Source organism: Schistocerca piceifrons, chromosome 8, assembly GCF_021461385.2.
Source record: "Schistocerca piceifrons isolate TAMUIC-IGC-003096 chromosome 8, iqSchPice1.1, whole genome shotgun sequence".
NCBI lineage: Eukaryota > Metazoa > Arthropoda > Insecta > Orthoptera > Acrididae > Schistocerca > Schistocerca piceifrons.
In genome coordinates, this window is record NC_060145.1 from 129552854 (window position 1) to 129577977 (window position 25124).

The following is a 25124-nucleotide window of genomic DNA, read 5'->3' on the forward strand; positions in this document are numbered from 1 at the left end:
CAAAAGGTACGATTATTTACGTCACATGTGTTGATACTCGCAAACTCACTCATCAAAACCTGTACGGTAACTCCTATTAGTCTGAAATCTAGAAATTTTGGAAAGAAGGAAGGTTGCTCAGTTCAGGTAAGTGGAAAAATCCGAAATTGTTAATTTGTAATTACATTACACGAAAACATTTTTGTCATTTGCTATCGGACTGTCGGTGTGTCCTCCCGGCTGTTATAACCTCTTTTTTCTTAGAAACTGGCGGATAAGTTGAAATTTATGTTATATACTGAGGTCCATGGTTCTTTGGTGGTGCAAAAACGTCAAGCTTCTAAGTCAGTACAATTAAAATATCGGCGATTTATGCCACATACACTCCTGGAAACGGAAAAAAGAACACATTGACACCGGTGTGTCAGACCCACCATACTTGCTCCGGACACTGCGAGAGGGCTGTACAAGCAATGATCACACGCACGGCACAGCGGACACACCAGGAACCGCGGTGTTGGCCGTCGAATGGCGCTAGCTGCGCAGCATTTGTGCACCGCCGCCGTCAGTGTCAGCCAGTTTGCCGTGGCATACGGAGCTCCATCGCAGTCTTTAACACTGGTAGCATGCCGCGACAGCGTGGACGTGAACCGTATGTGCAGTTGACGGACTTTGAGCGAGGGCGTATAGTGGGCATGCGGGAGGCTGGGTGGACGTACCGCCGAATTGCTCAACACGTGGGGCGTGAGGTCTCCACAGTACATCGATGTTGTCGCCAGTGGTCGGCGGAAGGTGCACGTGCCCGTCGACCTGGGACCGGACCGCAGCGACGCACGGATGCACGCCAAGACCGTAGGATCCTACGCAGTGCCGTAGGGGACCGCACCGCCACTTCCCAGCAAATTAGGGGCACTGCTGCTCCTGGGGTATCGGTGAGGACCATTCGCAACCGTCTCCATGAAGCTGGGCTACGGTCCCGCACACCGTTAGGCCGTCTTCCGCTCACGCCCCAACATCGTGCAGCCCGCCTCCAGTGGTGTCGCGACAGGCGTGAATGGAGGGACGAATGGAGACGTGTCGTCTTCAGCGATGAGAGTCGCTTCTGCCTTGGTGCCAATGATGGTCGTATGCGTGTTTGGCGCCGTGCAGGTGAGCGCCACAATCAGGACTGCATACGACCGAGGCACACAGGGCCAACACCCGGCATCATGGTGTGGGGAGCGATCTCCTACACTGGCGGTACACCACTGGTGATCGTCGAGGGGACACTGAATAGTGCACGGTACATCCAAACCATCATCGAACCCATCGTTCTACCATTCCTAGACCGGCAAGGGAACTTGCTGTTCCAACAGGACAATGCACGTCCGCATGTATCCCGTGCCACCCAACGTGCTCTAGAAGGTGTAAGTCAACTACCCTGGCCAGCAAGATCTCCGGATCTGTCCCCCATTGAGTATGTTTGGGACTGGATGAAGCGTCGTCTCACGCGGTCTGCACGTCCAGCACGAACGCTGGTCCAACTGAGGCGCCAGGTGGAAATGGCATGGCAAGCCGTTCCATAGGACTACATCCAGCATCTCTACGATCGTCTCCATGGGAGAATAGCAGCCTGCATTGCTGCGAAAGGTGGATATACACTGTACTAGTGCCGACATTGTGCATGCTCTGTTGCCTGTGTCTATGTGCCTGTGGTTCTGTCAGTGTGATCATGTGATGTATCTGACCCCAGGAATGTGTCAATAAAGTTTCCCCTTCCTGGGACAATGAATTCACGGTGTTCTTATTTCAATTTCCAGGAGTGTATTTTGATACTTCTTGCTTGCTGGGGTAGTTTCTTCACCGCGTAAGATCATAACATTGTTCCTCTTTGCAATCGTCGTGCGAACGTCGAAATGGCAGATATTGAGATAACCGATCGCAGAATTGTTCAAAATTCAAATGTGTGTGAAATCTTATGGGACTCAACTGCAGTCCCTAAGCTTACACACTACTTAATCTAAATTATCCTAAGGACAAACACACACACCCATGCCCGAGGGAGGACTCGAACCTCCGCCGGGACCAGCCGCACAGTCCATGACTGCAGCGCCTTAGACCGCTCAGCTAATTCTGCGCGATCGCGGAACTGAAAAGCACCTACAATCGCTAAGTAGTAGAAAGGCGTCAGGACTAGGTGAGATACATATAAGATTCTGTAAAGATTATGTGAAAGAACTTGCAGATCCCTTGAGCAACGAAAGGTACCTAGCGACTGGAGAAAAGCGCAGTTCATTCCCGTTTTTAAGAAAGCCCGTAACACAGATCCACACAACCTATATCGTTGACATCAATGTGTTGTAGAATAATGGAACATGTTTTATGCCCAAGAATTATGGCGTTTTTGGAAAAGGAACATCTCCTCTATAAAAATCGACATGGATTCCGCAAACAGAGATCCTGCGAAACTCAGCTCGCTCTGTTCCTCCATGAGATCCACAGCATAGTGGACAACGGCGCTCAGGTTGATGCTGGGTTCCTTGATTTCAGTAAGGCATTTGACACTGTCTCGCATTGGCTTTAATGGAAAAAATACGAACTTAACGGAGTTTCGGAGCAGACTTCTGATTGGATTCAAGACATTGTTGCAAACAGAACTCAACACGTCGCTCTTAACGGAACAAAATCGACAGATGTAAAGATAATATCCGGACTACCCACAGGGAAGTGTGATAGGGGCATTGCTTTTTACAGTATGTATAAATGATCTAGTAGAAAGCGTCGGATGCTCTTTAAGGCTATTCGTAGATGATGCAGTTGTCTATACCAAAGTAGCAACGCCAGAAGATAGTAAAAATTCGCAGAGCGACCTGCAGAGAATTGATGATTCGTGAGGACTCTGCCAGCTGACCCGGAAAATAAATAAATGTAGCATATTGCGTATACAGGGTGATCCATTGATAGTGACCGGACCAAATATCTCACGAAATAAGTGTCAAACGAAAAAACTACAAAGAGCGAAACTCGTCTAGCGTGAAGGGGGAAACCAGATGGCGCTATCGTTGGCCCGCTAGATGGCGCTGCCATAGGTCAAACGGATATCAACTGCGTTTTTTTAAATAGGAACCCCCATTTTTTATTACATATTCGTGTAGTACGTGATTTTAGTTGGACCACTTTTTGCGCTTTGTGACATGTCGCTGTAATAGTCACAATATATAAGTACGTGGTATCACGTAACATTCCGTCAGTGCCGACGGTATTTGATTCGTGATACATTACTCGTGTTAAAATGGACCGTTTACCAATTGCGGGAAAGGTCGATATCGTGTTGATGTATGACTGTTGTGATCAAAATGCCCAACGGGCGTGTGCTATGTATGGTGCTCGGTGTCCTGGACGACATCATCCAAGTCTCCGTACCGTTCGCGCGATAGTTACGTTATTTAAGGAAACAGGAAGTGTTCAGCCACATGTGAAACGTCAACCACGACCTGCAATAAATGGTGTTGCCCAAGTTGGTGTTTTAGCTGCTGTCGCGGCTAATCCGCACATCAGTAGCAGACAAATTGTGCGAGGATCGGGAATCTCAAAAACGTCGATGTTGAGAGTGCTACATCACCATCCATTGCACCCGTACCGTATTTCTATGCACCAGTAATTGCATGGCGACGAATTTGAACGTCGTGTACAGTTCCACCAATGGTCACAAGAGAAATTACGGGACGATGACAATATTTTTGCACGCGTTCTATTTAGCGACGAAGCGTCATTCACTAACAGCGGTAACGTAAACCGGCATAACATGCATTATTGGGCAACGGAAAATCCACGATGGCTGCGACAAGTGGAACATCAGCGACTTTGGCGGGTTAACGTATGGTGCGGCATTCTGGGAGGAAGGATAATTGGTCCCCATTTTATCGATGGCAGTCTAAATGGTGCAGTGTACGCTGATTTCCTAAGCAATTTCTACCGATGTTACTACAAGATGTTTCACTGCATGAGAGAATGGCGATGTGCTTCCAACATGATGGATGTCCGGCACATAGCTCGCGTGCGGTTGAAGCGGTATTAAACAGCATATTTCATGACAGGTGGATTGGTCGTCGCAGCACCGTACCATGGCCCGCACGTTCACCGGATCTGACGTCCCCGGATTTCTTTCTGTGGGGAAAGTTGAAGGTTATGCTATCGTGATCCACCGACAACGCCTGACAACATGCGTCAGCGCATTGTCAATGCATGTGCGAACATTTCGGAAGGCGAACTACTCACTGTTGAGAGGAATGTCGTTACACGTGTTGCCAAACGCATTGAGGTTGACGGACATCATTTTGAGCATCTATTGCATTAATGTGGTATTTGCAGCTAATCACGCTGTAACAGCATGCGTTCTTTAGAATGCATCGCTCCTGCGAAACGCAACTCGCTCTTTTTTCACATATCTTGCGAACCATGGATGATGGGTATCAGACGGATGCCATATTCCTTGACTTCCGGAATGCGTTTGACTCGCTGCCCCACTGCAGGCTCCTAACTAAGGTACGAGCATATGGGATTGGTTCCCAAATATGTCAGTGGCTCGAAGACTTCTGAAGTAATAGAACCCAGTACGTTGTCCTCGATGGTGAGTGTTCATCGGAGGTGAGGGTATCATCTGGAGTGCCCCAGGGAAGTGTGGTAGGTCCGCTGTTGTTTTCTATCTACATAAATGATCTTTTGGATAGGGTAGATAGCAATGTGCGGCTGTTTGCTGATGCTGTGGTGCACGGGAAGGTGTTGTAATTGAGTGACTGTAGGAGGATACAAGATGACTTGGACAGGATTTGTGATTGATGTAAAGAACGGCAGCTAACTCTAAATATGGATAAATGTAAATTAATGCAGATGGATAGGAAAAAGAATCCCGTAATGTTTGAATTCTCCATTAGTAGTGTAGCGCTTGACGCAGTCACGTCGATTAAATATTTCGGCGTAACATTGCAGAGCAATATGAAGTGGGACAGGCATGTAATGGCAGTTGTGGGGAAGGCGGATAGTCGTCTTCGGTTCAATGGTAGAATTTTGGAAAGATGTGGTTCATCTGTAAAGGAGACCGCTTGTAAAACACTAATACGACCTATTCTTGAGTACTGCTCGAGCGTTTGGGATCCCTATCAGGTCGGATTGAGGGAGGACATAGAAGCAATTCAGAGACGGGCTGCTAGATTTGTTACTGGTAGGTTTGATCAGCACGCGAGACTTACGGATATGCTTCAGGAACTCGGGTGGGAGTCTCTGGAGGAAAGGAATCGTTCTTTTCGTGAATCGCTACTGAGGAAATTTAGAGAACCGGCATTTGAGGCTGACTGCAGTACAGTTTTACTGCCGCCGACTTATATTTCCCGGAAAGTCCACAAAGATAAGACAAGAGAGATTAGGGCTCGTACAGAGGCATATAGGCAGTCATTTTTCCCTCGTTCTGTTTGGGAGTGGGACAGGGAGAGAAGATGCTATTTGTGATACGAGGTACCCTCCGCCACGCACCGTATGGTGTATTGCGGAGTATGTATGTAGAAGTATATGTTCTCAGAAATGATAAGCTCACAAAGGTACATGTATCACATTGGAACAAACGAAATAAAATGTTCAAACATGCCTACGTTATGTATTTTAATTTAAGAACCAACCTGTTACCAACTGTTCGTCTAAAATTGTGAGCCATATGTTTGTGACTATTACAGTGTTATCTATCAAAAAGCGAAAAAAGTGGTCCAACTAAAACATTCATATTTCTTTACGTACTACACGAATATGTAATAAAAATGGGGGTTCCCATAAAAAAAAGCAGTTGATATCCGTTTGAGCTATGGCAGCGCCATCTATCGGGCCAACCCTAACGCCATCTGGTTTCCCCCTTCAATCTAAATAAGTTTGTAGTTTTTTCGTTTGACGCTTATTTCCTGAGATATTTGGCCCGATCACGATCAATGTACCACCCTGTATATAGGAAAAGAAATCCACTATTGTATAGCTACACTACTGATGACAAACAACTGGAGACAGAGCGACCTTAAGTGGAATTACCAAATAAAACAGATAGTGGGAAAAGCAGACACCAGACTCAGCTTCATAGGAAGAATCTTAAGAAAATGTAACTCATTCACAAAAGAAGTGGCTTATAAGGCGCTTGTTCGTCCGATTCTTGAGTATTGTTCATCTATCTGGGATCCCCATCGGGTAGGACTGATAGCGGAGATAGAGAAGATACAACAAAGAGCGGCGTGTTTCGTCACGGGGTCGTTCAGCCGGAGAGAGAGCGTTACGGAGATGCTAAACAAACTCCACTGGCAGACGTTACGAGAGAGGCGTTCTACATCACGGAGAGAGTTAGTATTCAGATTTCGGGACAACACTTTTCAGGAGGAGTCGGACAGCATATTACTTACCGACAATCATTCTTCCCACACACTATTCGTGAGTGGAACAGGGTTGGAGGGAACAGGTAATGATACCGAATGTACCCTCTATCACACACTATTAGTTGACTTGCATGACGTAGATGTAGAATCCAAGAATTTGGCAAGAAGCTAGGTTTCACAGTACAAGTAAAGGAAAAAAAATCAGAAAAAAATATTCCTTCTGTCATTTGTTGTCCGACTTCTCACATGAAATTATAACATGCTCGAAAGTCTTGGAATCCCTAGAATCGATAACTTGCGAGTATCAATGTCGATAACAGGCAAAAATCGTCAAGATCCTCATTCCCGGAATGGATGAACTGTCTATATGCGTAATGAAGTCTATACGGAACCCTCAGTGCGGGAGTGCTACTCACACATGGCCAGTTTTTCTTATAGAAATACTTGCTTAACTTAATAATTTGAAAGCTGTTTTGATAATGGTTAAGCTTTGCATCAACATTTATACAACATTCGTAAGAAGTGTGTCAGCACTCTCCATTACATTGATTAAAATTACATTGAGTATCGAAAACAATATGGCCAACTTAAGGCTACTCTTTGCATTGTGTAAGATTCTGCGATTCTCTATGGAAATAAATAAGCACTCAGATATCGATAGTAAAATCAGTGGGCGAAACATGGGAGCGCGATTCTAGGCATTGTTGAGATGGCCAGAAGAGATTTAGATGACTTAACTACGCATGAAGATGGAATTCAAGGTAAAATTCGCAAGCATAGCGCAAAAACAATTGCAGGGTTAGGCTCGTGATTGTTAGTCCGAGTTTGCAATAAATCAGTTAAAGAAGCCGCCTTATCCTCCAAATAATAATAATTATTCTCCACATCTAATTCATAAATATGCTGTGGATGTTAAATGTTAATGTAACTTTGCAATTGAAATTATTTGTTAATCTGGCACTCAGTCATTATTGATACTTATAAGGTCATTGTCAGGCATGTCGCCATTATTAATACTTGTCAAACTATTATTGGTCTTGATGATTTCGGAAGTGTTTAAATAGACTTAATTTATGAAATCCCTTCTTACAAGTTATTTAGTAGTTAACAGGACCCAAGCAAACGACTTTTTATTTCACTCGTTCCTAGCAATAATAAGCTTTTTGCCGTTGCTGCTGCATCTGCTGCGAATTGCTGTAAACCACTTGGAAAAAGGCAGTCATCTAAAGAGGAGAGTGTAGAGCTTAGGGCCAAAACCGAGACACAGACACACCACAACGTGTCATGTACTCTAATCCAGTAAATTCCGCTGCACAAGCCAGATTCTGTATCACTTGTAAATTCTTATTCAAATACGCAGTCAGATAGCTTAGGTATTTATTGTTACTGGTTCATTTGTTCCTGTAGTTTTTCATATTCAAATACGCAGTCAGATAGATTATCCAAATGTTAGTTTTAAGTATTTCGTGTAACGATTTGTTGAGGGCTTAAATGACAGTGAAACTGACACTCATACAACACGCACATAGTGTTACGCAAGTCAGATTCCGATTACTAATAGCTGAGGTTGTTTATCGAGTCCATTTTCACAGACGAACATCGGCTTTATTTGTTGAAGGCACGTTACACATTGTAGTTCACTATATTTCAGAACAGAAAAAATCTTTTAAGAAAAAAAAAGATAGCTCCATCAATAAGAGCAGTGCCCGCTACAAGCAAAATTGTGGTTTCGATTCCCGGTTCGAAACAGTTTTAATCTGATAGACATTCCAAAACAGCGCACGCGGCGCTGAAGTGTGAAAAATTTATTCTAAGACGGTTTTGTTTATATAATTACATTATGCAGTTCAATTGCAGTTGCTGTTGGCGATTCTGTGCTCCCGACTGCATTTTTTCATTACTACCTTGACATATGTTAGTTTCGCCACAATGTCACACACTGACTTACGCATCACCAAACGTGCAGATAACGCTACGTTTATAGTCCCAGCGAATATGATTTCGGTCACGAAATTTTGTTCCGTTCTGGCCTAATCTTTGGAAACGGTACAGGGTTATTTTCGGAAGTACCACGAAACTTTCAACCAGCAATTTATGCACTCCTGTTACGCAAATGTGGAAAACGCGTGACATCGTCAACAGTTTTAAAGGTTGGAAATGCTCTTGATAACAGTAATGCGAAACTAATTGCCGCGAACGTGCTGGCAGTTTTATAATCCGGCGCCGCGCTGCCTCTAATACATTATTGATTGTATGGCGTAGCGTGGCAGTTACGAAGAGTAATTTTCAGCGGGCCATCATCGGCCCCACATTCTGCCAATTTGATGAAGCGCTGCCGGGCTAATGATGCGATCGCGTAGTGCTGCGCTGCGTTTACAAAGTTTAGTTTCGACCGAGCGATCGGCGGCTCTCGCATGGCGTCGGGAGCGCGCTGGAATGGTTACGCTGCTTTGCGCTCGTCGTCAGGGCTGCACGAACTGTCTCGTCTACCAGGTGTACCGGTATGAAATGAGCGTTAAGATACAAATGTGTCGATAGGGAACATTTGTTGTGAACGTGCCTTACTTTTTTTTGTTTGGTTGGTATGACGTCTGTCAAAGATAATTAGTATACATCAAGTCATGGAACAAACAACATCATATGTTTTCATCGTGTTAACAATGTCGAATTTTGGATCAGGAAGTGATGATTTGCGGAAAGCGTTAATTTTTTGGTTTCATTTGAAAAAAGTACTGCAGAGTCGCATCGAATGCTTTTCGAGGCATAGGTGATCATGCTCTATCAGAAGCAACATATAAAAGATGGTTTCAACGGTTCAGAAATAATGATTTTGATGTAAGAAATGAAGAACGGGGAAGACCACCAAAAAAGTTCGAAGACACCGAATTGCAAGCAGTATTGGATGAAGATGATACTTTGAGTCAGAAGCAAATGGTAGCAATGCTAAATGTTGCACAACAAACAATTTCTGACCGTTTGAAAGCTATGGGAAAGATCCAAAAGAGTCGAAAATGGGTGCCACATGAATTGAATGAAAAACAGATGGAACACCGAAAAACCATTTGTCAAATTTTGCTTCAAAGGCATGAAAGGAAATCAATTTTGTATCGAATTGTTACTGGCGATGAAAAATGGACTTATTTTAAGAATCCTAAACGGGAAAAATCATGGGTTAATCCCGGGACAACCATCAACATCGACTGCAAAACCAGATCGATTCGGCAACAAGACAATGCTCTGTGTTTGGTGGGATCAGAAAGATGTGGTGTATCATGAGCTTCTAAAGCCCGGTGAAACTGTGAATACTAATCGCTACAGACAACAAATGATCAATTTGAACTAAGCATTGAAAGAAAAAAGACCAGAATGGACTAGAAGACATGGCAAAGTAATTTTTTTACACGACAATGCACCTGCACACACAGCAAAACTGGTTCAGGATACAATCAAAACACTTGGATGGGAGCTGCTATCCCACCCGCCGTATTCACCAGACTTGGCCCCTTCCGACTACCATGTGTTTTAATCAATGGGACACGCATTGGCTGAGGAACACTTCGATTCCTACGAAGAAGTCGAAAATTGGGTGTCTGATTGGTTTGCTCCAAAAGACGAACATTTCTATGGGCGTGGTGTCCACAAATTCCCAGAAAGGTGGTCAAAATATACAGAGAGCAATGATCAGTACTTTGAATAAAATATTTTTACTTTTCAATTCAAAATTAGTGTTTCATTTTCACTAAATGACGCTCATTTCATACCGGTACACCTGGTATATTACAAATAAGCGAGCATTTAGTAGACGAAAAATCTAAAGTTTCATCTCACTGAAAACCATAGCTTCTCATTCGCTTGACAACTGGAAGGGTATGAAACCGGTAATACAGGAATGTGATAGGTGTGTTCGAAGTGTAGGTGAAGAAGTCTTCTCGGGCTATCAACCGTGTAAAGGCGTCGTTCTGAGGAAACGTTTCAAGTTTCCAGTATGTCATCTTCAGGTGAATTGGGTTCGCGTTCTGAGCGCCGCACGCCTCCGGAAGGGGTTGTCGCCGCCCGATGGGGGGGGGGGGGGGGGGGGGGATTCGGGGGCCGGTGGTGGTGAGGCCTCCCTGCGTGCTGGAGGGTTCGGGTGTCGCATCCTGGTGGGGCCTGTCCATTCCGTCCGCTGCCTTCGCCGGTTTCGCATCGGAGCGTTCTTGTCGTATTTTTGTTACGGCTGCATCTCATGCGGAGCTAAGTTGGAAGCTGCTATTTCGGTTGGCACGGTTATCATGGACTCGTATTTCCACGGCCTCTTTAAAGATCGAATCATAGAACACATTCACCCTACACAGCGGCCTTGCTTGTTTGAAGCCAAACACATACTTTTCGTAGAGACTGTGATCCGCCGCTGCAGATTTCTCCTTTTGGCCTAAGCGAACGCTCCGTATGTTTTCCGAGTAGCGTTGAGACATACAGGGTGGTCAATTGATCGTGGCCGGGCCAAATATCTCACGAAATAAGCGACAAACGAAAAAACTACAAAGAACGAAACTCTTCTAGCTTGAAGCGGGAAACCAGATGGCGCTATGGTTGTCCCGCTAGATGGCGCTGCCATAGGTCAAACGAATATCAACTGCGTTTTTTAAAATAGGAACTCCCATTTTTATTACATATTCGTGTAGTACGTAAAGAAATGTGAATGTTTTAGTTGGACCACATTTTTCGCTTTGTGATAGATGGCGCTGTAATAGTTAGAAACGTATGGCTCACAATTTTAGACGAACAGTTGGTAACAGGTAGGTTTTTTAAATTAAAATACAGAATATAGGTGCGTTTGAACATTTTATTTCGGTTGTTCCAATGTGATACATGTGCCTTTGTAAACTTATCATTTCTGAGAACGCATGCTGTTACAGCGTGATTACCTTAAATACCACATTAATGCAATAAATGCTCAAAATGATGTCCGTCAACCTCAATGCATTTGGCAATACATGTAACGACATTCCTCTCAACAGCGAATAATTCACCTTCCTTAATATTCACACATGCATTGACAATGCGCTGACGCGTGTTGTCAGGCGTTGTCGGCGGATCACGATAGCAAATATCCTTCAACTTTCCCCACAGAAAGAAATCCGGGGACGTCAGATCCGGTGAACGTGCGGGCGATGGTATGATGCTTCGACGACCAATCCACCTGTCATGAAATATGCTACTCAATACCGCTTCAATCGCACGCGAGCTATGTGCCGGACATCCATCGTGTTGGAAGTACATCGCCATTCTGTCATGCAGTGAAACATCTTGTAGTAACATCGGTAGAACATTACGTAGGAAATCAGCATACATTGCACCATTTAGATTGCCATCGATAAAATGGGACCCAATTATCCTTCCTCCCATAATGCCGCACCATACATTAACCCGCCAAGGTAACTGATGTTCCACTTGTCGCAGCCATCGTGGATTTTCCGTTGCCCAATAATGCATATGATGCCGGTTTACGTTACCGCTGTTGGTGAAAGACGCTTCGTCGCTAAATAGAACGCGTGCAAAAATTCTGTCATCGTCCCGTAACTTCTCTTGTGCCCAGTGGCAGAACTGTACACGACGTTCAAAGTCGTCGCCATGCAATTCCTTGTACAGAGAAATATGGTACTGGTGCAATCGATATTGGAGCATTTTCGACACCGACATTTTTGAGATTCCCGATTCTCGGGCAATTTGTCTACTACTGATGTGCGGATTAGCCGCGACAGGAGCTAAAACACCTACTTGGCCATCATCATTAGTTTCAGGTCGTGGTTGACGTTTCACATGTGGCTGAACACTTCCTGTTTTCTTAAATAACGTAACTACCCGGCGAACGGTCCGGACACTTGGATGATGTCGACCAGGATACCGAGCAGCATACATAGCACACGCCCGTTGAGCATTTTGATCACAATAGCCATACATCAACACGATATCGACCTTTTTCGCGTTTGGTAAACGGTCTACTTTAACACGGGTAATGTATCACGAAGCATATACCGTCCGCACTGGCGGAATGTTACGTGATACCATGTACTTATACGTTTGTGACTATTACAGCGCCGTCTATCACAAAGCGAAAAAAGTAGTCCAACTAAAACATTCATATTTCTTTACGTACTACACGAATATGTAATAAAAATGGGGATTCCTATTTAAAAAAACGCAGTTCATATCCGTTTGATCTATGGCAGCGCCATCTAGCGGGCCGACCATAGCCCCATCTGGTTTCCCCCTTCAAGCTAGACGTGTTTCGTTCTTTGTAGTTCTTTCGTTTGATGCTTATTTCGTGAGATATTTGGCCCGGTCTCTATCAATGGAACACGCTGTACACTGAAGAGTCAAAGAAACTGGTAAAACTGCCTAATATCGTGTAGGGGCCCCGCGAGCACGCAGGAGTGTCGCAACACGACGTGGAATGGACTCCACTAATGTCTGAAGTAGTGCTGGAGGGAAGTGACAAAATAAACCCTGTAGGGCTGTCCATAAATCCGTAAGAGTACGAGGGGGTGGAGATCTCTTCTGAACAATGCATTGCAAGGCATCCCAGATATGCTCAATATTATTCACGCGTGGGGAGTTTGGTGTTCAATCGTCCAATGTTTACGCTTTTTACACCCAGCGAGGCGTCGTTTGGCATTTTCCGGCGTCATGTGTGGCTTATGAACAGCCGGTCGACCATGAAATCCAAGTTTTATCACCTCCCGCTTAGCTGTCATAGTACTTGCAGTGGATCCTGATGCATTTTGGAATTCCTGTGTGATGGTCTGGTTAGATTACTATCCTCTTCAACTGTTGGCAGTCTCTGTCAGTCAACAGACAAAGTCGTCCTGTACGCTTTTGCGCTGTACGTGTCCCTTCACGTTTCCACCTCACTATCACATCGGAAACAGTAGACCTAGGGATGTTTAGGAGTACAGACGTATGACAGAGGTGACACCCATTCACTTGACCACGTTCGATGTCCGTGAGTTCCGTGGAGTGCCCCATTCTGCTCTCCCACGATGTCTAATGACTACTTAGGTCGCTGACATGGAGTACCTGGCAGTAGGTGGCAGCACAATGCACCTAATACGAAAAACGTAGGTTTTTGGGGGTGTCCAGATACTTTTTATCCCATAGTGTATGTGAGTGGCTCGAAGACTTCTTAAATAATTGAACCCACAATGATGTGCTCGACGGCGAGTGTACGTCAGAGACAAGGGTATATGATTTGGCGGACAGGGTGGGCAGTTGGTGTGATAAATGGCAGCTAGCCGTAAATGTGGAAAAATGTAAGTTAATGCGGACGAGTAGGAAGATCAAACATGTAAAGTTCGGATACAGTATTAGTAGTGTCCTGTTTGACACAGTCACATCGTTTTAATATCTGGGCGCAACGTTGCAAAGCGATATGAGGTGGAACTAATATGTGAGAATTGTGGTAGGGAAGGCGAAGGATCGACTTCTGTTTATTGGGAGAATTTTAGGGAAGCGTGGTTCACCTGTAAAGGAGAATTTTGAGCAGAGTTTCAAAAAATTATAATCAACAGAAAAATACTAGTGTTTTTTTGTGGTGTACACTACCAGACATTTCTCATTTCTTTTCTGGTAAAGTAGCAAATGGTGGACACACTAAGTTTTCTTTTATTTATGAATTTTAGCTAATATTTTAGTTTTTTGAACATATAATGCAGAAGTGTGAGGGAGCCTTCGAATTTTTCAGTGTTTGTTTGATGTCTACATTTACTGCTGAAAACAACAACCAGTTATTTCAGAAACCGGTTAAGCCGGCCGGTGTGCCCGAGCGGTTCTAGGCGCTTCTAAGTTCTAGGGGACTGATGATCTCAGATGTTAAGTCCCATAGTGTTCAGAGCCATTTGAACCATTTAGAAACCGGTTATTCTGAGCAGTTTTGATGCTCAGGATGAATCGGAAATGCAGAAAATTGATATAAATGAAAACCAGTTTTTTCCAGCGATAAACACCATACATGAAACATCTCTTTAAAAGCATCAGGGGTAGATTTGCGCTCTACCAAACCTACGATTCGGTAATTTCGATCCACTATATAAATGACGTAGTAAATGGTAGGATTACTGGTAACATTGGTAGAATTGATAGGAGAATAAACATAAATGAATGTCTTAGTGAGAAAATGGGAGCCGCAGACATCTCTTTGTTTTTTGTTTGTTTGGTTGGTTGTTTTGCGCATTATGGGAACCATACATCATTTATTGGTAGTACGTTGTATGTTTTATATCCTTCCAGAATATAGATAAGTAATAAAAATTAGCTGATCTCGAAACTTCGGTGCTTTTGTGTAAGAAAAACAATTACTTCTGATCCAAGTATAATTTACATGCACAAACGTACAGAGCAGAAGACTCTTAGCGTTGGATTGAATAACTGATAAAGTTAAGTGGGTCCAAATCTCTTCTGACAGTAGCTATATTTCTTCTACTAAAATAGGCCTATTGTACTTAAATCTGAAAAAAAAAACTTACCTGAAACCGAATCAGACTCCTTCAGCACATCAAAGTATCTCCAGTTCCTTAATTATGTCTCAGATACTATTAAAGTATATTTCATTTAATTAAAATTCTTCATATTTCCTTAGGTGATGAAGAACTTTATTTTAAAATTGCTCTTTCAAGAGTCAGACAGTAACTGTAGCAACCTAATTCATTTATAAAACAAAGTGGAATGCACGAATACTGTGAGCTACAGTTTATGGATCTTAACATTGATTCGCGCATTGATTTCAGCTAGACTTCTAATATATGCAACCTCATAGATAAATTAGTATTTATCCATGATAATATGATTGTACAGTCTTTGATTCAAACAAACTCCTCTGTGACCTACAACATATTTTGTTGTTTGTGTGACTTTTTTTGCAAGTATGTTAGGGTTGTGATAGTGGGAATCAATGTTCTAAGGATATTCCGAATAAGATATTTGATAGTAGAACATTGTTCTTGTAGTAAAACTTGAAGACGTGGCGAATCGCCTTTGCATAAGAGAGCCATCTTATTGCACATATGATCACCAGCCGTGTTACAATGTAATCATCGCTGGACTATGCATATTGTCCAAACACTACGTAAACTAACTTTAAAATTATATACTGTCAGCCCGAGGAATAAATTTGTAGTCCCGAAATCAAGATATATATTACTACAAAAGTAAAGAAAAACATATTTTTATATCATTGTTTCTACAACTTGTAAGCATTACAGTCTGAAGATTATAACAAAACATCTGAAAATGAATGAAAACTTCAAAACAAAATAATATGAGTAAAAATAATTACTCTGAATAATTTTAAATAGATTAAAGCAATATTTAATCTGTAGTTCTTTCACATAAATCGTTAAGTGAATGTCTTGTATATCAATTATCTTTATATGATAACAACAAGAAAATTACAACCTGAGTTAATCAGTTTAACTAAAAACTTTTTAATATACTATAATGAATTGAAAGTACTATTTCCTTACACTATCCACATCATACAAAATCAGGCTACTGAATGAAGATTAGATAGGATCATTTGTTTTACATGAAAGACAGACTTCTTATGTTTGTTGTAACTGAAATTTGTCACTAATTTTCTTAAATAACGTTAAATTTGTATATATGCACCTATAAGTAACGCAGAACTACTTTGATAACAGTAGTAAAAGTTTTCGTTTTCCTTCGCTTACCATGACATTAAGATATTATCTACTGTAAAACAAAGGGTACAGTACACCGACATTAATGCTATTGAATTGAAGTGAGGCCAACAGTGTAAAGTGGTTGGTCTTGGCTAAAATAGAATGGCGACAGCCGATAATGCTATCGATATAGCGATAGTTTGAATCTATCTATGGTCTTGTTGGCTGTTAATAGTGCATGTCCATTTTTCGTCATATGATGTAGAATCTTTTTCTGTTCCACTGCATGACAGTTAGGTCGTATGTCACTCCATTTATGATGGAGAGGGGAGGGTTCCAGAACCCCCCCCCCCCCCCAGAATCCCCCTACCCCCCCCTTGGCTACATTCTTGCTCTACCCCAGCACTGCAACGCCCTCACACTGAAGTCACTATAGAGCTGAGCTTGGAAGAGATCTACCCCAGTTCGTGAGCTCAGCTTGAATAGTCAACATCGTCTAATAGCACAATGTTGGTCGAAGTCCAGTGGAACATCTAGGCGTGTTAATGTTGAACGCTATACTCCACAACTACAATTTGTGTGATGATATGCATCAAGTGATATTTTTATAGTCAATGACAGTCGTATTCTACACTCTCCTGTAGCAAATAAATGTCTCAAGTTAAGTAAATATTTTGTCCATTCATGTAATGAAGGTAACTAATCTTTCATCTGTTGCAGTTAAAAATGAATCATCTCGCAGAGCACTCAGAGAATCCACAGTCGTTGCCTGACGGTCGTGGTTTTGCCTGGTTACAATATCCCTATTTTCCGAGAAACTACTGATGCACATAGGCCCAACTAAAGTTTAAAAAAAGCAAAATTTCGAAATTAATAGAGGCTAGAATCTTCCTGATAGCGAATCGTCGTAACTAGCTTGAAACCACGCCGGCTATGGTCAGAGAATGGGTTGTGGTCAACGTCGCTCTTGCTACTCTTCTTTATTTATTATTGCTTACGGTCTCGACGCTCACCACGTAGAACCTAATGCGGGTAATATTTCCTCACAGCCACAGGAAGATGTATACAGCTTTCATTAAACATCCACTTCCTGATTTGTAATGTAGTTTAAGCATTTGCAATAAAGGGTGAAACAACACTGACAAAAGAAGTAAAGCAACTGAAAGATGTGATTGTATGTCGATGTAATGTCGGACATGTACACATAATTGGCGGGTATATAAATAGAGTTACAATTCTCTGTGACTGATATAATGACCACTAGATGCATTATTGTTGTTCGTGTTTCGTGTTGTTACCAGGCTTGGCAGGGTGTATAAGGGACGTGAACAGCGTCGGAGGTTTAGTGGTTACTGTGAACGATATATGCTGCGTACTTGTGTAGCACAGCATTATCAACACCTGGCAGAGTTCGTTGTGGGTGTCCATGCAATATCCTTATTTGTGTGGCATTCCGACAGATCAGTGTCCCGATGTTGCGCTGTGTGGGAAACTAAGGGCGGAGGTACCCGTTCTCAAGGTTCCAGTCCACTACGTGTGACTACCAGAATTGAGTAACGCCGTACTGTGCACCAAGCACATAGTGTTCCTACCACCTGAGATCCAGTAGTGCCGCGCGGGATTAGCCGAGCGGTCTGGGGCGCTGCAGTCATGGACTGTGCGGCTGGTCCCGGCGGAGGTTCGAGTCCTCCCTCGGGCATGGGTGTGTGTGTTTGTCCTTAGGATAATTTAGGTTAAGTAGTGTGTAAGCTTAGGGACTGATGACCTTAGCAGTGAAGTCCCATAAGATTTCACAAACATTTGAACTTTTGAACATCCAGTAGTGGACTCGCTTAAGTATACTGTGTCATCTGGCACCATTGGGTGGAGACTAGCAGCAGTTAGACTGTGGAATTGCCGCCTCACGCAGAGGTTCCCATTAACACCGCAACACCAACAGTCGTGACAGGTGACCATGTCCTACTGATGAATGGTCTTGCAATCAGTCAAGTGATGACTGACGATTCTGTACTACCCCGGTTGACTATTGTCGGTAACCGTACGTGTTGGCACACTAGTTAGCACACAGGACTCGCATTCGCGAGGATTACGATTCAAATTCGGTCCGGCCGTTAAGATTTAGCTTTTCTGTGATATCCTTAAATCGCTCCAGGCGTATACCACGGTGGTTCCTTTTAAAACGCCACGGCCGGTTGCCGTCCATATCCCTTCGATATCCGTGCTTGGATTCCGTCTCTAACGGCCGCGCTGTTGACGGGACATTAAAATCCACATCTGCACGTGGTACGAATCTCTATGAACTGCCTGTGTGACATGAGGTGCTCTTGTGACCACCAAGATCCCCAAACCTGTCCCTGGTACTACGTGTGGCACCAGCTCGGCTGCCAATTCTGCCCCACAGCCGGTATCCACAATATCAAGAAGTCACACTATTGCCGGTTTCGTTGTACATTCGAAATAACAAAACTTACTTTCTAAACCCATGAAACCTGATTTCGTTTTATAACACCCCAACGACCCCCTTAAAGTCAATTAAGACAGAATATCATAATATGAAGTAGGGAAGAGTTATTTTGGCAAATACGACATCTTTGCCTATAAGCTAACACCAAGAAGTTTTGATAACAACAACATTATACATCACTCAGAGTTTTTGTTATGAAAAGAGGAGGAAGAAACCTCAGATTTAATTAATGGACAAATATCCAAGTGATAATTGCAATTAATATCTTGGAAGCTAAGTCCAAGGTGATGTTAGTCAGAGATAACTTTTATGTGGAAGAGAGTTGTAAGCGCAACGAAAAAATTCAATGCGCCTACAATACTCTTTCACAGAAGATGTCGCTTGCTGGCTCTCGTCCTGTAAAGACGTGCGAGAACAAATCTTGTCTTAGTTATTGAGAGCACGGAACGCGACGAGATTGTTTTGCGTTCAGAAGTGTTTCTTGCGTGACGTGATTCACGAACTTCGGAAACTGATTTTCTAAGCAGAGACAGGAACTGATAGACGCGTTTAACTGTGCATAACGGGTTAATTGAATTTTATTGACGAAACTAGTGAATATTGGACTTGACTTTCAAATAGTTGGAACTAAAAGAAGAGTGGATAGTGTATCAAAGAACTATACTCAATTAGTGTCGAGTAGGACACAATTACACGACTTCACGAAGATAATACAATTACGCTGAAGAGTCAAGTTGTCGTAATTGTCAAGAAACTTAATTTTAACAGAACTGACTTTACCAGCCAACTGCGTGTGCGTGTGGTGCGAAAGTTATAAAGTATTTAGTGGCCAAGGAACAATAAACTGTTCGTTCCAAGTGAAATATCAAGCGTGGAGTACATTATTAAGTGATATAATCAATGATAGTTAACCAACGACTGTTCAGCAGGGACAATTTAATCTGAATATCGAAATACCTACTTCATTAATTGAAAAGAGAACTTTTGAACTTTTTTTTAACATTACGGCGTAGGTTCACTCAGACGTGATCAAAGAGCATCTGTGGATCTCGCTTCATACAGGATCAACAACTCCATAGCAACGAGCCAACAACATACGAGAAGACTGATAATTACAGTTTCCTCGCAATTGGTGGTGTGTACGATGCGGATAAGATTTAACAACCACTGCATATCCAGGCAATGAATCATTCAATCTTAAATCAGAAGAAGCATCCATCGTACGAGTTCGCATTTCTGTCTCCCGTTCACCAAAGGGGACCTGCGTCATCGCGCATCGTGTCTCAACTCCACTGCGAGAGCTGTGGCAGTAGCAGTTCTACGGCGTCGACAATATCAGAACGCGGTTGGAGTGCGGGGACGCCACAGTTTCCTCCTCGCCGTATGATAGCTTCACCTGTTTTGCCAGGCAGTGTAAATATAAAATACAAAACAAAAAATCACCCAAAACCCTTAAAACGTGGTACCATATTTGTTGACCATCTACACTTCCATCACATCAGGAGCAACAGTAAAAGACTCACTGGCACTTTCTAGTCTTAACCATTGGTACATCTCAGGGTTAAGGAATTTATGTTCTCCAGGAAGTCTCTGCTATTGAATTCTACATTTATGATATGTACTAATATTACTTACGTTCATGTGAGTGAGACCCTGATTGCCAGGGACAACAATGTGAATCCTTAGAACCGGAGTATCAGGAAATCCCTGCCATCCCCAAACAGTCTCGAACGTATCGCACGCCAGCCCTGAAATGGGGCCACAAGTGATCATTCCGAGTGGGGTTAACCAACTGGGAAGCTACAGAACCAACCCTCCTTTCCGGACCCCCACTGCTGCACAAACCACCTACAAGTTCTAATTCAATCGTTCTCTATACACATATGCCACGTCCGCCGTGAATAATGGAGGGCCTATGGTGGATTCAAGGTGAAATGTCGATACACAATTAAAGGTCCTGCGCCTAGTGATGCTTCTGGCACGCTACATAGTGTGTGAACAGTCAACAAGTCCCCGTGGACAGTGGGCGTGTGAAAGAGAGATCAAGGCTCTACAGGTTGCCAGTGTTGAGTGATAAGTAAATAAATTAGTGACATCGAAGTGAACTAGAAATTAGAATATAAATGAAAAACTTGGTTTAGTTTAGAGAGTTACATACTCGCATTCAGTGGGCAGAACAGCAGAACAGAAGAGACAATGACCGTGAAGTCAGCAAATTCCACATAAGCGGGCGCTGTCGATTCAGCCGTCAGGGCATCGTCCGACCGGCTCACGTGTTTCTCAGTTGTTGCATGTGAGCAAAGGCCCTCGCCTACATTCCAAGAGCCAATGACCGACGTTAAGAAGATTCTTCGAGAAGCTTTTCAACGTGACGGAAGAGGCAATGACCGGCTCACGTGTTTCTCAGTCGTCACATGCGATCAGAGGCCCCCGCCTACATTCCAAGAGCCAATGACCGAGATTCTTCGAGAAGCTTTTCAACGTGACAGAAGAGGCAATGGCCGTGAAGTCGTTCACCTCCAGTGAACTGAAGTGAATAAATACATGAGACGCGGTGGGCCCGACAGATGAAGACAGATGAAGACGGGGACGAAGACGAAGATGGAGACGGGGACGGAGACGAAGACGAGAGACGAAGGAAGAAAAGAAGAGTAGCAGTAGTTTTCAGTCAGTTTCGGTGCTGAAGACCGTCATGCAAGAAGAGACTGCATCATACACAGACGCACCAAGTCCGCCGCTGTAATGGAATAGCAAGCAGCAGCCGCGGCGCCAGAAGACAGAAGATAAAAGGTATTTGAAGTCTGATTTTTACGTACCCGGGTGACTCGTGAGGACGGGAAGGAGACGGCCTCACCTCAGCAGTCACCTGTGAGCTGGGATGAAGACCTGACAGCCGAAGACTGGCAAGCGGGAGTCCGTGGTTCGAGTTCGGAACACTGGCCTTGCCCCGCCGCGCCGCTCCGCTGGTCGACGCACAACACACGCGGCCGCTTCGAGAAGAGAAACACTGGGACGCCACATCCAAGGTATCGCCATCCGATGCACGACTTCGCTCGCAATAATTATACGGGCCACCTCGCGCTGCGCGTCTCCAGTCAACTGGGCGAGACGGCGACACGAGATACACACCGCTACGCGTAATCAGACGTCGCCGCCGCCGCCGCCGCTGCCGCAGCAGAAGACTTCACAAACGACACAGCTGCCGCTCTCCGAACCAGAACATCCCGTAAGATACAGTTGTACAAATCTTCAATAAAAGTTATCTTATGTAAAATGATGTTTCATTCGACCTCATACCCGAGCCAAGGAAGAACCCACCCTGCCCACATGTTCTTAAGAGAGAAAAGTTAATTTATTTAATATTTTCACCCTGACAGAATGCTTTAGAATGCTCATCCTGACAATTGACAGCATCAAAAGAGAAAACCCAGTTACAATGAGTGACAGAAGTGTCACATTTAGTATCACAACTGTTACACCAGCAAAGAAAGAAGACTCACCAGAGGCAGATTCGCCGGACGGATGTTTGCCTTCTTCACTGAGCTTCCTCAACTGCTTCTTGTGTTTCATGCGCCGGTTCTGGAACCACGTCTTCACCTGGAACATTGGCACACGCACCATCAACACATGTCTCATCTGTGGACCTATTTGCACAAATTCAGCCACATGGTACGTGTCTCCCAAGAGATATTTAACGCAATCTGTATCCCTTTTTTATTCAGCATATACTCTATGCAATTAAGTTAACATCGAACTGAAATATACATTATCTGATTAAAACTGCCTGGACACCCTTACCGACTGCTTCACTCCAGACCCGAGCATCCAACATCACTATCTTCTCTGGTTTCGGCTCTTGACGAGAATGAACTGCCTTTCCTCAGCAGCCATTCAGGCACCTCTTTGCAAGTGTCCCAGCAGAGGTCAAGTCGTTATGAAGGAGAAGAACAGACACACACCATATTACATTGAAGAGCCAAAGAAACTGGTACACCTGCCTAATATCATGTAGGGCTCCGCAGCACGCAGAAATACCACAGCATGACGTGGCATGGACTCGATTAAGATCTGAAGTAGTGCTGGAGGGAACTGACACCATGAATCCTGTAGGGCTGTCCATAAATCCGTAAGAGTACGAGGGGATGGAAATCTCTTCTGAATAGCACGTTGCAAGACATCCCAGATATACTCAATAATGTTCATGACTGGGGCGTTTGGCGGCCAGTGGAAGTGTTTAAATTGAGAAGGGCGTTCCTGGAGCCACTCTGTAGCAATTATGGACGTGTGGGGTGTCGCAATTGTCATGGTGGAACTGCCCATCGGAATTCACAATGGACATGAATGGATGCAGGTGATCAGACAAGATACTTACGTTCGTGTCACCTGTCAGAGTCGTATGTAGACGTATCAGTGATCCCACATCTCTCCAACTGCACACGACCCACACCATTACAGGGCCTCCACCAGCTTGACCAATCCCCTACTGACATGCAGGATCCATGGATTCATGAGGTTGTCTCCATACCCGTACACGTCCATCCGATCGATATAATTTGAAACGAGACTCGTCCGATCAGGCAACATGTTTCCAGTCACCAACAGTCCAATGTCGGTACGGATGGGCCCAGGCGAGGCGTAAAGCATTGTGCAGTGCAGTCATCAAGGGTACACGAGTGTTTCTTCGGCTCCGAAAGCCCATATCGATGATGTTTCGTTGAATGGTTCGCACCCTGACACTTGTTGATGGGCCAGCACTGAAATCTGCAGTGATTTGCGGAAGGATTGCACTTCTGTCACGTTGAAGGATTCTCTTCAGTCGTTGTTGGTCCCGTTGTTGCAGGATCTTTTTCCGGCCGCAGCGATGTCGGAGATTTGACGTTTTACCGGATTCCTGATATTCAAGGTACACTCGTGAAATGGCCGTACGGTAAAATCCGCACTTCATCACTACCTCAGAGATGCTGTGTCCCATCGCTCGTGCGCCGATATAACACCACTTTGAAACTCACTTAAATCTTGATAACCTGCCATTATAGCAGCAGTAACCGATCTGACAACTGGGTGGAGAAGAATTGTGTCACGAAATTTTAACTCTGGATTGTTAATGCCAGTAGGAACTAAAATTATTAATGTTGTGTAGGTCGACAACGCACCATTTTTAAACTACAGAAACTTGGCGCCACGGGCGCCGGTTGGCGGTGGGATTGCGCTGTTGCCGTTCTTCGGTTGACGGGCAGCGCTATGGTTTTCGGTTCACACATGCAAACGTCCCTCGCCCCGTGACTGCCCCAACGTGATACGCGCGCGTGTCGATTAGGTCTTGCCGTTTGTCTCCACCTCACGTCAGCGGCATTCACACGTAAGCTTCGCTTCGGAGCACACACGTCACATGTGATTTAGTCATACAGTAAGCATGGCGGCACAGTACTCGTTTGAAGAACAACGAGACATGCTTTTTGTTTATGAACTATCCGATGGTAATGCGCATGAAGCTCGACGGTTGTAGGAGGAACGGTACCCAGCAAGACGCCACCCACACCCGCAAATTTACTGCAATTTACCAGCGACTTGGTGAAACAGGCTCGTTAGCGGGATATCATTGCGATGACTTCGAACACGACGGGATGCTGTCTTTGGAGAGAGTGTTCTCGAGCGCTTCGAGGAAGCACCTTCGACAATTACTCGAGCGGTTGGACACGACATGGGGGCCACTCATCGGTTAGTCTGGGAGGTTTTGAGGGATGACGGCCAGCATCCATTTAGTTTCCACCCTGTCCAAGACCTAAATCCGGTGGCGGTCTATGGACACAGGCTAGGGTTTTGCCGATGGTTTTTGCGACGTGTTGCACAAGATCCCGAATTCCTTGCCATTGTGTTGTTTATCGACGAGTGCACCTTCCATCAGGGTGGCCATACAACACTCAAAACGTTCATTACTGGGCAAGGGGAAATCCTCACGTCACGTACACCCACTGGCACCGGGAACGACTTTCGCTCAACATTTGGGCAGGCATTGAGGGTGACGATCTGATGTGGCCGGTCCGTCTACCTCTTCGACTTACCGGGACAAATTACCTTCACTTTTTGCAAGAAACTCTACCCGGCCTACTGGAAGATGTTCCCCTGAACATATGTCTACGCAATTAGTTGCAGCATGATGAGGCGCTCGCGCATAGCAGTCGTGCTATGCGCGGATTTTTAAATGAACTCTTCGACGGCCGGGAAATTGGCAGAGGTGCTCTTAGGCAATGGCCCCCGCGATCACCAGACCTCACGCCACGGGTCTTTTTCCTGTGGGGATTCTTCGAGGTTCTAGTTCACCCACCCAGACACGAACTACCTAGAAACGAAGAGGAATTAATGGATCGCATTCAACATGCCACTAGTCACATCAGGACAGTGTCACGAATCTTTGAAACATTTTGGCAAAACACCATTCGACGTTACCAAGCTTGAGTCGCGTCAGAGGGTCTCGAGTTCGAGCATCTGCTTTAAGTAAACAATGGCCTAGCTACAAAAAAGGCCCTTTTCAGGGCGACACAATTTGTAAAAGACTTTCAGTATGCGGATTAACAGCTATTGACGGGTTTGTTCCCGGTACGTGTTATCATGAAACTACACTGGATGTGTCGGGTCACT

General features: G+C 44.3%; 1 protein-coding gene across 1 annotated transcript in view; it reads right to left on the bottom strand.

The window, feature by feature from the left end:
• The window catches only part of LOC124712122 (brain-specific homeobox protein homolog), a 243771-nt gene that overhangs the window by 144697 nt on the left and 73950 nt on the right, over nt 1-25124 (bottom strand). The window contains exon 4 of the mRNA XM_047242421.1: nt 21986-22082. Coding sequence (XP_047098377.1) covers nt 21986-22082 — 97 coding nt within the window. The remainder of the gene's footprint in view (nt 1-21985; nt 22083-25124) is intronic.